Below are 11,893 nucleotides of genomic sequence, written 5' to 3'. Positions count from 1 at the left end.
CCCCCACAGACACCCCAGACACCCCCAGGACCCCCATAGACACCCCTGGGACCCCCCACAGACACACAGGACACCCCCGGGACCCCAGGGACCCCCACAGACACCCCTGGGACCCCCACAGACACCCCGCAGACACCCCAGGGACCCCCCACAGACACCCCAGGGACCCCCAGAACCCCCACAGACAGCCCCAGACACACAGACACCCCCAGGACCCCACAGACAACCCTGGGGACCCCCGAACCACCCCAGACCCACAGACAACCCTGGGACCCCTACAGACACCCCGGGACCCCTAAACCACCCCAGACACACAGAGACCCCTGGGACCCCACAGACACCCTGGGGACCCCCCAGGACCCCCACAGACAGCCCCAGACACACAGACACCCCCAGGACCCCCAGACACCCCCTGGGACCCTCACAGACACCCCCAGACACCCCCACAGCACACCCCCTGGGACCCTCTACAGACACCCCAGGGACCCCCAAACCACCCCAGACACACAGACACCCCCGGGGACCCCACAGACACCCCTGGGACCCCCAGGACCCCCACAGACACCCCGGGGACCCCTGAACCACCCCAGACACACAGACACCCCCGGGGACCCCACAGACACCCCTGGGACCCCCAGGACCCCCACAGACACCCCGGGGACCCCTGAACCACCCCAGACACACAGACACCCCTGGGGACCCCCACAGACACCCCAGACACCCCCACAGACACCCCCTGGGACCCCTACAGACACCCCGGGGACCCCTGAACCACCCCAGACACACAGGACACCCCTGGGGACCCCCACAGACACCCCGGGACCCCAAACCACCCCCAGACACCCCTGGAAGGACAGAGACACCCCAGCCCCCCCAGAGAACCCCCCAGACCCAGAGGGACCCACCCCCAGGTGCCCCCAAAGCCCCCCTGTTCCCCCCACCCCGCCCAGGTGCCCCAAAGCCCCCCCTGTCCCCTCTCTCACCGCGGGCCCCCGTCCAGGTGCCCCAAAGTCCCCCAGGGAAACCCCCTGTTCCCCCCCACCAATCCAGGTGCCCCAAAGCCCCCAGGGTAACCCCGCCATTCCCCCACCCCACCCAGGTGCCCCAAAGCCCCCAGGGTAACCCCCTGTTCCCCCCCACCCCACCCAGGTGCCCCAAAGCCCCCCAGGGTAACCCCCTGTTCCCCCCACCAATCCAGGTGCCCCAAAGCCCCCTGTGCCCCCCCACCCTGTCCAGGTGCCCCAAAGCCCCCCCGTGCCCCCTCACCGCGTCCCCCGTCCAGGTGCCCCAAAGCCCCCCAGGGTAACCCCCTGTTCCCCCCACCAATCCAGGTGCCCCAAAGCCCCCCAGGGTAACCCCCTGTTCCCCACCCCATCCAGGTGCCCCAAAGCCCCCCAGGGTAACCCCCTGTCCCCCACCCCGTCCAGGTGTCCCAAAGCCCCCAGGGTAACCCCCACCCCCAATGGCCCCCTCACCGCGGCCCCCGGCCCAGGTGCCCTAAAGCCCCCAGGAAACCCCCTGTTCCCCCTCACCAATCCAGGTGCCCCAAAGCCCCCTGTGCCCCCTCACCGCGGTCCCCTGTCCAGGTGCCCCAAAGCCCCCCGTGCCCCCTCACCGCGGCCCCCGTCCAGGTGCCCCAAAGCCCCCAGGTAACCCCCCTGTTCCCCCTCACCCCGTCCAGGTGTCCTAAAGCCCCCAGGTAACCCCCTGTTCCCCCACCAATCCAGGTGCCCCAAAGCCCCCCAGGGTAACCCCCCACCCCTGGTGCCCCCCTGTCCCCCTCACCACGACCCCCCACCCAGGTGTCCCAAAGCCCCCAGGGTAACCCCCACCTCCCTGTGCCCCCTCACCGCGGCCCCCGCACCCAGGTGCCCTCAAAGCCCCCAGGGTAACCCCCCTGTTCCCCCACCCCGCCCAGGTGCCCCAAAGCCCCCAGGGTAACCCCACCCCCCAATGTCCCCTCACCGCGGCCCCCGTCCAGGTGCCTCTCGGGATCTCTGCCTTGTTGGGGTTGTGGGCGCTGCTCACCAGGGGGCTGGAGGGGGCGACCCCCGCGACCCCCTGCCCCGCTGCTCCCTGCGGGGGGCTCCCGAGACCTCCCCACGCCCCCTCCCGCAGCTCCGCGGCGCCGGGCGCTGGTGGGCTGCGCTTGGGGGCCGGTGCGCGGGCCACCTGGGGGACACGAGGGGGTCAGGGGCCAAGGGGGCCTGACCCCCAATCCAGTGTGCCCCCCAAATGTCACCCAGAGAAGTCGCTGTTCCCGCTCCCCCAACCCCCCCACTGTCCCCAAATGTCACTACAGAAGCCCCCACGTGCTCCTGTCTGTCCCACGTCCCCCTGGTCCCTCCATGTCCCCCCCACTGTCCCCAAATGTCACTCACAGGAGCTGCTGTGCTCCCAATGTCCCCCATGTCCCCAATGTCCCCCCAATGTCCCCCGTTGTCACTCACAGAAGTCTCTGTGCTCCCCAATGTCCCCCTGATGTCCCCTAATGTCCCCAATGTCCTCGCTGTCACTCACAGAAGTCGCTGTGCCCCCAATGTCCCCCCATGTCCCCAATGTCCCCCAATGTCCCCCAATGTCCCCACTGTCACCACAGAAGTCGCTGTGGCACCGCTGTCGGTGGTGGCCCCTGTGTCCCCCAATGTCCCCCCATGTCCCCCTGACGTCCCCAATGTCCCCAATGTCCCCAGTGTCACTCACACAAGTCGCTGTGGCGCCGCTGTCGGTGGTGGCCCCCCAATGTCCCCAATGTCCCCTGATGTCCCCAATGTCCCCCAATGTCCCCACTGTCACTCACAGAAGTCGCTGTGGCGCCGCTGTCGGTGGTGGCCCCCTGTGTCCCCAATGTCCCCCACGTCCCCAATGTCCCCCCATGTCCCCAATGTCCCCACTGTCACTCACAGAAGTCGCTGTGGCGCCGCTGTCGGTGGTGGCCCCCCCATGTCCCCAATGTCCCCCCAATGTCCCCACTGTCACTCACAGAAGTCGCTGTGGCACCGCTGTCGGTGGTGGCCCCCCCTGTGTCCCCAATGTCCCCCCATGTCCCCAATGTCCCCACTGTCACTCACAGAAGTCGCTGTGGCGCCGCTGTCGGTGGTGGCCCCCCCCGCGCTGCCCCTTCCCGTGCGTCCCCGACGTCCCCGACGTCCCCGACGTGCCCTTGGTGCCACCGTTGGGGGCCTCGGCCGAGCCCCGGGGCCGGGACAGGGACAGGCCACTGCCACCCTCGGGCTGTCACCAGGGTCACCAGTGTCACCCAGGGTCACCAGGGTCACCAGGGTCAGCCCAGGGACAGGGACAGGCCACTGCCACCCTCGGGCTGTCACCAGTGATGTCACCCAGGGTCACCCAGGGTCACCCAGTGTCACCAGGGTCAGCCCAGGGACAGGGACAGGCCACTGCCACCCTCGGGCTGTCACCAGGGTCACCAGGGTCACCAGGGTCACCCAGGGTCACCCAGTGTCACCCAGGGTCACCAGTGTCACCCAGGGTCACCAGGGTCAGCCCAGGGACAGGGACAGGCCACTGCCACCCTCGGGCTGTCACCAATGATGTCACCATGGGTCACCAGGGTCACCCAGTGTCACCAGGGTCAGCCCAGGGACAGGGACAGGCCACTGCCACCCTCGGGCTGTCACCAGGGTCACACAGTGTCACCAGGGTCACCAAGGTCAGCCCAGGGACAGGGACAGGCCACTGCCACCCTCGGGCTGTCACCAGGGTCACCAGGGTCACCAGGGTCACCCAGGGTCACCAGGGTCAGCCCAGGGACAGGGACAGGGACAGGCCACTGCCACCCTCGGGCTGTCACCAGGGTCACCAGAGTCACCCAGTGTCACCCAGGGTCACCCCAGGGACAGGGACAGGCCACTGCCACCCTCGGGCTGTCACCAGGGTCACCCAGGGTCACCAGGGTCAGCCCAGGGACAGGGACAGGCCACTGCCACCCTCGGGCTGTCAGCAGTGTCCCCTCAGTGTCCCCATTGTCCCCTGGGTGTCCCCAATGTCCCCAATGTCCCCTCACCTCTCCCCTCCGTCCCAGCAGCAGGTAGGTGGCTGTGTGTGTCCCCCCCATGTCCCTGGGTGTCCCCCCCAGTGTCCCTGGGTGTCCCCAGTGTCCCCAATGTCCCCTCACCTCTCCCCTCCGTCCCAGCAGCAGGTAGGTGGCCGTCACCTCGTTGTACTTGTGGGTGCTCAGGGCCTCCTTGATCTCCTCCCGGGTGTATCCCATTCCCACCATCACCTCTGGGACACACACACACACACAGAGGGGTGGCAGCGTGTCCCCAGCGCCCCCAGGGGCGTCCCCGACGTCCCCAGGGTCCCCAGGGTGCCTCACCGATGCGTTTGGTGTCCCCAAAGTCCTCCTGGGGCTCCGTGTAGGGCGTCAGCTCGTCCCCCTCGTACCCGATGTTGATCCACTTGTCCTTCATGATTTGCTGGGAGCGGGGGACACACGGGGGGATGTGGGACCTCCCCCCCAGACCCCGAGGGTGCCCCATGGGACTCCCTAGACCCCCTCAGCAACCCCCAAGACCCCCCAGTCCCTCCATGGGATCCCCCAGACCCCCCCAGGACCTCCCACAACCCCCATGACCCCTTGTAGGACCCCTCGGACCACCTGTAGGACTCTCCCAGGACCCCCAGACCCCCTGTAGGGCCTCCCACCCCTCGTGCAGCCCCCCAGGCCCCCCAGACCTCGAGGGTGCAGCGCTGGCCGGGTTGAGCACCAGGAAGCGGCGCAGGATGTTCTCGCAGTCCGTGGACATGTAAAAGGGCACCCGGTACTTCCCCTCAGCACCCGCTCCCGCAGCTCCTGGGGCAGGGGAGTCACAGGGTCACCCAGGGGTCACCCAGGGTCAGGGGGGGTCAGGGTGGGGGGCACAAAGGAATTTGTGGGGGTGGGATGTGTAAAAGGGCACCCGGTACTTCCCCCTCAGCACCCGCTCCCGCAGCTCCTGGGGGGCCAGGGGGGGTCACAGGGGTCACCCAGGGGTCACCCAGGGTCAGGGGGTCAGGGTGGGGGCACAAAGAATTTGTGGGGGTGGGATGTGTAAAGGGCACCGGTACTTCCCCTCAGCACCCGCTCCCGCAGCTCCTGGGGGCCAGGGGGTCAGGGGTCACCCAGGGGTCACCCAGGCTCAGGGGGTCAGGGTGGGGGCACAAAGGAATTTGTGGGGGTGGGATGTGTAAAGGGCACCCGGTACTTCCCCTCAGCACCCGCTCCCGCAGCTCCTGGGGGCCAGGGGGGTCAGGGGGTCAGGGGGTCACCCAGGGTCTGGGGGTCACCCAGGGTCTGGGGGCTCAGGTGGGGGCACAAAGGAGTTTGTGGGGGTGGGATGTGTAAAGGGCACTCGGTACTTCCCCTCAGCACCCGCTTCCGCAGCTCCTGGGGGCCAGGGGGTCAGGGGTCACCCAGGGGTCACCCAGGGTCAGGGGGTCACCCAGGGTCTGGGGGGTCACCCAGGGTCTGGGGGGGGTCACAGGGGTCAGGGGGGGTCACAGGGTGACACAGGGGTGACAGGGGTGACACCAGGTGACAGTCACCTTGAGGTTGTGCCCATCAAAGGGCAGGGAGCCGCTGACCAGCGTGTACAGGATGACCCCCAGGAGGAGGTCAGGGAGTGACAGTGGGTGACACAGGGTGACACAGGGGTGACACAGGGGTGACAGGAGGTGACACCAGTGACAATCACCTTGAGGTTGTGCCCATCAAAGGGCAGGGAGCCGCTGACCAGCGTGTACAGGATGACCCCCAGGGGACACAGGGGGTGACCCCCAGGGGACAGGGGTGACAGGGGGTGACAGGGGGTGACAGGAGGTGACACCAGGTGACAGTCACCTTGAGGTTGTGCCCATCGAAGGGCAGGGAGCCGCTGACCAGGGGTACAGGATGACCCCCAGGAGGAGGTCAGGGATGACAGGGGGTGACACAGGGGTGACAGGAGATGACAGGGGATGACAGGGGATGACAGGGGGTGACAGGGGGTGACCAGGGGTGTCACCTTGAGGTTGTGCCCATCGAAGGGCAGGGAGCCGCTGACCAGCGTGTACAGGATGACCCCCAGGGGACACAGGGGATGACCCCCATGGACACAGGGGATGACCCCCAGGGGACAGGGGGTGACACAGGGATGACAGGAGGTGACAGGGGGTGACAGGAGGTGACACCAGGTGACAGGAGGTGACAGTCACCTTGAGGTTGTGCCCATCAAAGGGCAGGGAGCCGCTGACCAGCGTGTACAGGATGACCCCCAGGCTCCAGATGTCCACCTCGGGCCCGTCGTACTTCTTGCCCTGGAAGAGCTCGGGGGCGGCGTAGGGGGGGGACCCGCAGAACGTGTCCAGCTTCGACCCCCGCGAGAACTCGTTGCTGAACCCGAAATCCGCGATCTTGATGTTGGCGTCGGCGTCCAGCAGCAGGTTCTCGGCCTGGGGGGACACCAACAGAGGGACAGGGACATCAGCAGAGGGACAGGGACACCACTAAAGTGACAGGGACACAGGGACAGGGACACCACTAAAGTGACAGGGACACCAGCAAAGGGACAGGGACACAGGGACAGGGATCTCGATGTTGGTATCAGCGTCCAGCACCAGGTTCTCGGCCTGGGGGGGACATGGGGGGGTCAGCACTGGGATGGGGACACCACTAAAGCGACAGGGACATCAGCAAAGGGACAGGGACACAGGGACAGGGATCTTGATGTTGGTGTCAGTGTCCAGCAGCAGGTTCTCGGCCTGGGGGGGACATGGGGACATCAGCACTGGGATGGGGACATCAGCAAAGGGACAGGGACATCAGCAAAGGGACAGGGACATCAGTAAAGGGACAGGGACATCAGCAAAGGGACAGGGACACAGGGACAGGGATCTCGATGTTGGTGTCAGTGTCCAGCAGCAGGTTCTCGGCCTGGGGGGGACATGGGGACATCAGCACTGGGATGGGGACATCAGCAAAGGGACAGGGACATCAGTAAAGGGACAGGGACATTGGGACACAGGGACAGGGATCTTGATGTTGGCGTCGGCGTCCAGCAGCAGGTTCTCGGCCTGGGGGGACATGGGGGGGGTCAGCAAAGGGACAGGGACATCAGCAAAGGGACAGGGACATCAGCAAAGGGACAGGGACATCAGTAAAGGGACAGGGACATCAGCAAAGGGACAGGGACACAGGGACAGGGATCTCGACGTTGGCGTCGGCGTCCAGCAGAAGGTTCTCGGCCTGGGGGGGACATGGGGGGGTCAGCACTGGGATGGGGACATCAGCAAAGGGACAGGGACATTGGGACACAGGCACAGGGATCTCAATGTTGGTATCAGCGTCCAGCAGCAGGTTCTGGGCCTGGGGGGACACGGGGGGGTCAGCAAAGGGACAGGGACATCAGCAAAGGGACAGGGACATCAGCAAAGGGACAGGGACACAGGGACAGGGATGTCAGCACTGGGGCACTGCTAAAGGGACAGGGACATTGGGACAGGGATCTCGATGTTGGTGTCAGTGTCCAGCAGCAGGTTCTCAGCCTGGGGGGACATGGGGGGGTCAGCACAGGGACAGGGACACTGAAAAAGGGACAGGGACACCAGCAATGGGATAATGACACAGGGACAGGGACACAGGGACAGGGACATTGGGACACAAGGACAGGGATCTCAATGTTGGTGTCGGTGTCCAGCAGCAGGTTCTTGGCCTGGGGGGACATGGGGGGGTCAGCACTGGGATGGGGACACCAGAACTGGGATGGGGACATCAGCAAAGTGACAGGGACACAGAAACAGGGACACTGCTAAAGGGACAGGGACATTGGGACACAGGGACATTGGGACACAGGGACAGGGATCTCGATGTTGGTATCAGCGTCCAGCAGCAGGTTCTCGGCCTGGGGGGGACATGGGGGACATGGGGACACTGGGACACACAAAGGGACACCAGGACAGGGACAAGGACACTGGGACAGACAAAAAGCCACCATGGGGACACTGGGACAGACAAAGGGACACCATGGGGACACTGGGATGGGGACACTGGGACACACAAAGGGACACCAAGACAGACATGGGGACACAGGGGACATGGGGACACTGGGACAGACAAAGGGACACCATGGGGACACTGGGATGGGGACACTGGGATGGGGACACTGGGACACGTCACCCCCCCCACGCCCCACCTTGAGGTCCCTGTGCACGATGTTCTTCTGGTGGCAGTAATGGACGGCCGACACGATCTGGGGACAGGGGACGCTGTCACCGACCCCACAACGGCCCCACGGCCACCCCAGAGAGTCCCCAACCCTCCCCACAGCGTCACCGACCCCACAACGGCCCCACAGCCACCCCAAACTGTCCCCAACCCACCCCACAGCGTCACCCCGACCGCCACCCCATGGCCCCACAGCCACCCCAAACTGCCCCCAACCCACCCCACAGCGTCCGCCACCGACCCCAGCAACGGCCCCACATCGCTCCAGCCCCAGAGAGTCCCCAACCCACCCCACAGCGTCACCGACCCCCCACGGCCCCCCACAGCCACCCCAGAGAGTCCCTCAAGCCCACCCCACAGCCACCCCAAACTGTCCCCAACCCACCCCACAGCGTCACCGACCCCACAACGGCCCCACAGCCACCCCCAGAGAGTCCCCAGCCCACCCCACAGTGTCACTGATCCCACAACGGCCCCACAGCCACCCCAGAGAGTCCCCAACCCTCCCCACAGCCACCCCAAACTGCCCCCAACCCACCCCACAGCCGTCACCGACCCCACAACGGCCCCACAGCCACCTCCCAGAGACTGCCCCCAACCCACCCCACAGCCGCCACCGACCCCACAACGGCCCCACAGCCACCCCAAACTGCCCCCAACCCACCCCACAGTGTCCCTGACCCCACAACAGCCCCACAGCCACCCCAAACTGCCCCCAACCCACCCCACAGCATCCCCAGTGCCCTCTCCAATGACCCCACCCCAATGTCCCCAAGCCCCTCCCCAATGTCCCCAAGCCCCTCTCCAATGTCCCCAAACCCCTCCCCAATGTCCCCAAGCCCCTCTCCAATGTCCCTAAACCCCTCCCAATGTCCCCAAGCCCCTCCCCAATGTCCCCACACCCTCCCCAATGTCCCCAAGCCCTCCCGATGTCCCCAAGCCCCCAGGGACATCCCCAAGCCCCCAAGCCCCCACCTGTCTGAACTTGGCCCGGGCCTCCTTCTCCTTCATCCTCCCGTGGGACACCAGGTAATCAAACACCTCACCTGGGGGGACACACACACCTGGGGTGACCCCAAAGCACCCCTGACCCCACAACAACCCCCTGACCCCACAATAAACTCCCCAATACATCCCCACCCCAAACACCCTGACTTCAGCACCCCCTGACTTTACAATACCCCTCAATTGCACACTCCACCCCAAAAACACCCCTGTGCCTGTCTTGGGGTGGGGGGGTCAGGTGGTCTTTGGTGGGGGTCAGGATGCCCTAAGGGGGCTCAGGGTGGTCCCAGGTTGCCCTGGGGGGGTCAGGGTGGTCTCTGGCGGGGGGGTCAGGGTGGTCCCAGGCTGCCCTGGGGGTCCAGGATGCCCTAAGGGGCCAGGGTGGTCTTTGGGGGTCAGAGGTGCCTGGGGGCTCAGGGTGGTCCCAGGTTGCCCGGGGGGTCAGGGTGGTCTTTGGGGGTCAGGCTGCCCCAGGGGTCTCAGGGTGGTCCCAGGTCACCCCGGGGGTCTCAGGGTGGTCCCAGGTTGCCCTGGGGGTCAGGGTTGCCCAGGGGTCTCAGGGTGGTCCCAGGTCACCCCAGGGTCTCAGGGTGGTCCCAGGTTGCCCCGGGGGGGTCAGAATGCCCTAAGGGGGGTCAGGTTGCCCGGGGGTGTCAGGGTGGTCCCAGGTCACCCCAGGGGTCTCAGGGTGGTCCCAGGTTGCCCTAGGGGGGGTCAGGGTGGTCTTGGGGAGTCAGGGTGCCCTGGGGGTCTCAGGGTGGTCCAGGTTGCCCGGGGGTCTCAGGGTGGTCCCAGGTTGCCCGGGGGGGGTCAGGGTAGTCTTTGGGGGTCAGGGTGCCCCAGGGGTCTCAGGGTGGTCTTTGGGGGGTCAGGATGCCCTAAGGGTCTCAGGGTGGTCCCAGGTGGCCCGGGGGTCTCACCTGCACTCGCGTGCTCCATGACCAGGTACAGGGTCTTCTCGGTCTCGATCACCTCAAACAGCTTCACTGGGGGACACATGGGGTCACCCAGACCCCCTGAGCCCCCAGAGCATCCCCCCCAGAGCCCCCTAGAGCCCCCCAGAGCCCCCCACTCACCGATATTGGGGTGGTTGAGCCCCTTCATGATCCGAACCTCCCGAAACAGCTGGGGGATGGAGGGAGGAGGGCAGTGTCAGTGGGGAGGGAGGCAGGACCCCCACCCCCAGAGCCAAGGGAGACCCCACACACCTCCTGGGACCCCCAGCCCCCAGGGACCCCCCACCTTCTGGAGGCTCGTGGGGTTGAGCTGGGTCTTGTCGATGATTTTTATGGCGACCTGGGGGAGATGGGGGATGGGGGTTTTGGAGGATTACTGGGGGCTTGGGGGTTCAGGTGACTCCCACACCCCTCTCTCAGTTCCAGGATCCCCAATTTCCCCCAGGACTCTTCAGGACCCCCAATTGCCCCCAGGACCCCCACCAACCTCCCCTTGGGCCCCCAAATGCCCCATTTCTGCCCCCAAAATGCCCCACTTCTGCCCCCAAATGCCCCATTTCTGCCCCCAAATGCCCCACTTCTGCCTCAAAATGCCCCATTTCTGCCCCAAATGCCCCATTTCTGCCCCCAAATGCCCCATTTCTGCCCCCAAATACCCCATTTCTGCCCCCAAATACCCCACTTCTGCCCCCAAAATGCCCCATTTCTGCCCCAAAATGTCCCATTTCTGCCCCAGACCCCTCCCACACCCCCAAATGCCCCATTTCTGACCCCCAAATGACCCATGTCTGCCCCCAACTGCCCCCATTTGCCCTAAGATGTCCCTCCTCTGCCCCAAATTGCCCCATTCTGCCCCAGCCCTCCCTAACACCCCAAATTATCTCCTGAGCCCCTCCCATCACCCCAAACTACCCCTGAGCCCCCTCCCAACACCCCAAATTGACCCCTGAGCCTCCTCCCACTGCCCCCATTGCCCCCCAGCCCCTCCCAACACCCCCAAATTGCCCCTGAGCCCCCTCCTCACTGCCCAAACTACCCCTGAGCCCTCCCAACACCCCAAATTGCCCCTGAGCCCCTCCCATCACCCCCCAGCACCCCTAAACTTCCCCTGGGACCCCCAGCCCCTCAAAACCCACCCAGCTCCCTCCTGGGGCTCCCTTCACCCCTGAGCCCTCCCAGTGCCCCCCAGTGCCCCCGAGCCCCTCCCAGTGCCCCCCCAGCCCCTCCCAGTGCCCCCAGCCCCCCTCCCAGTGCCCCCCCAGTCAGCTCCCCCCAGTGCCCCCTCACCTCCCTGCCGGTGAGGACGTGCCGCCAGCTTGACCTTGGCGAAGTTGCTCCTTGCCGATGGTCCTCAGCAGGCGGTAATTGCCCACGTGGGGGCCCTCGGCCCTCCAGCGAGTTCCTGCCCTGGGGCGCCGGCCCTACGGCCCTGGGACCACCCCCCACCCTTGTCGGGCGGCCGCTGCCCCCGGGCCCGCCTGGGAGATGGAGAGACTAGATGACCCCCGAGACTGGACCCCCGAAACCATCACCGGGGACCCTGTGATGGGACCACCCCAGCCTTGTCGGGCGGCCGCTGCCCCCGGGCCCGCCTGGGGAATAATGGGGGTGAGACCCCCGGATTGACCCCAGACCTCCCCAAACCATCACAGGGTGAGACCCCCGGGATTGACCCCCAAAATCCCCGCAGGTGACCCCTGGGACCACCCCCCAGCCTTGTCGGGCG

At 66.3% G+C, this 11,893-nt stretch overlaps 1 protein-coding gene across 1 annotated transcript; it reads right to left on the bottom strand.

Moving 5' to 3' along the window:
• Positions 1 to 3,071: 3,071 nt before the first annotated feature.
• LOC126635217 (MAP/microtubule affinity-regulating kinase 4-like) lies at positions 3,072 to 11,645 on the bottom strand (the record flags this gene model as incomplete). Its single annotated transcript, XM_050306246.1, is given in 16 exon segments — positions 3,072 to 3,234; positions 4,139 to 4,248; positions 4,343 to 4,442; positions 4,702 to 4,718; positions 4,721 to 4,790; positions 4,926 to 4,961; positions 6,199 to 6,435; positions 8,175 to 8,231; positions 9,182 to 9,252; positions 10,132 to 10,197; positions 10,288 to 10,336; positions 10,454 to 10,507; positions 11,455 to 11,479; positions 11,481 to 11,503; positions 11,505 to 11,559; positions 11,561 to 11,645. Coding segments are annotated over 16 exon segments (1,218 nt in total), but the record flags the coding sequence as incomplete, so codon positions are not given.
• Between the last annotated feature and the right edge of the window lie 248 nt (positions 11,646 to 11,893).

The sequence above is a fragment of the Myiozetetes cayanensis genome, unplaced genomic scaffold (genome assembly GCF_022539395.1).
Source record: "Myiozetetes cayanensis isolate MyiCay16 unplaced genomic scaffold, myiCay2020 scf1151, whole genome shotgun sequence".
NCBI lineage: Eukaryota > Metazoa > Chordata > Aves > Passeriformes > Tyrannidae > Myiozetetes > Myiozetetes cayanensis.
Note: the sequence above shows the minus strand (reverse complement) of the source record. Positions and strands in the feature narration are given on the sequence as shown.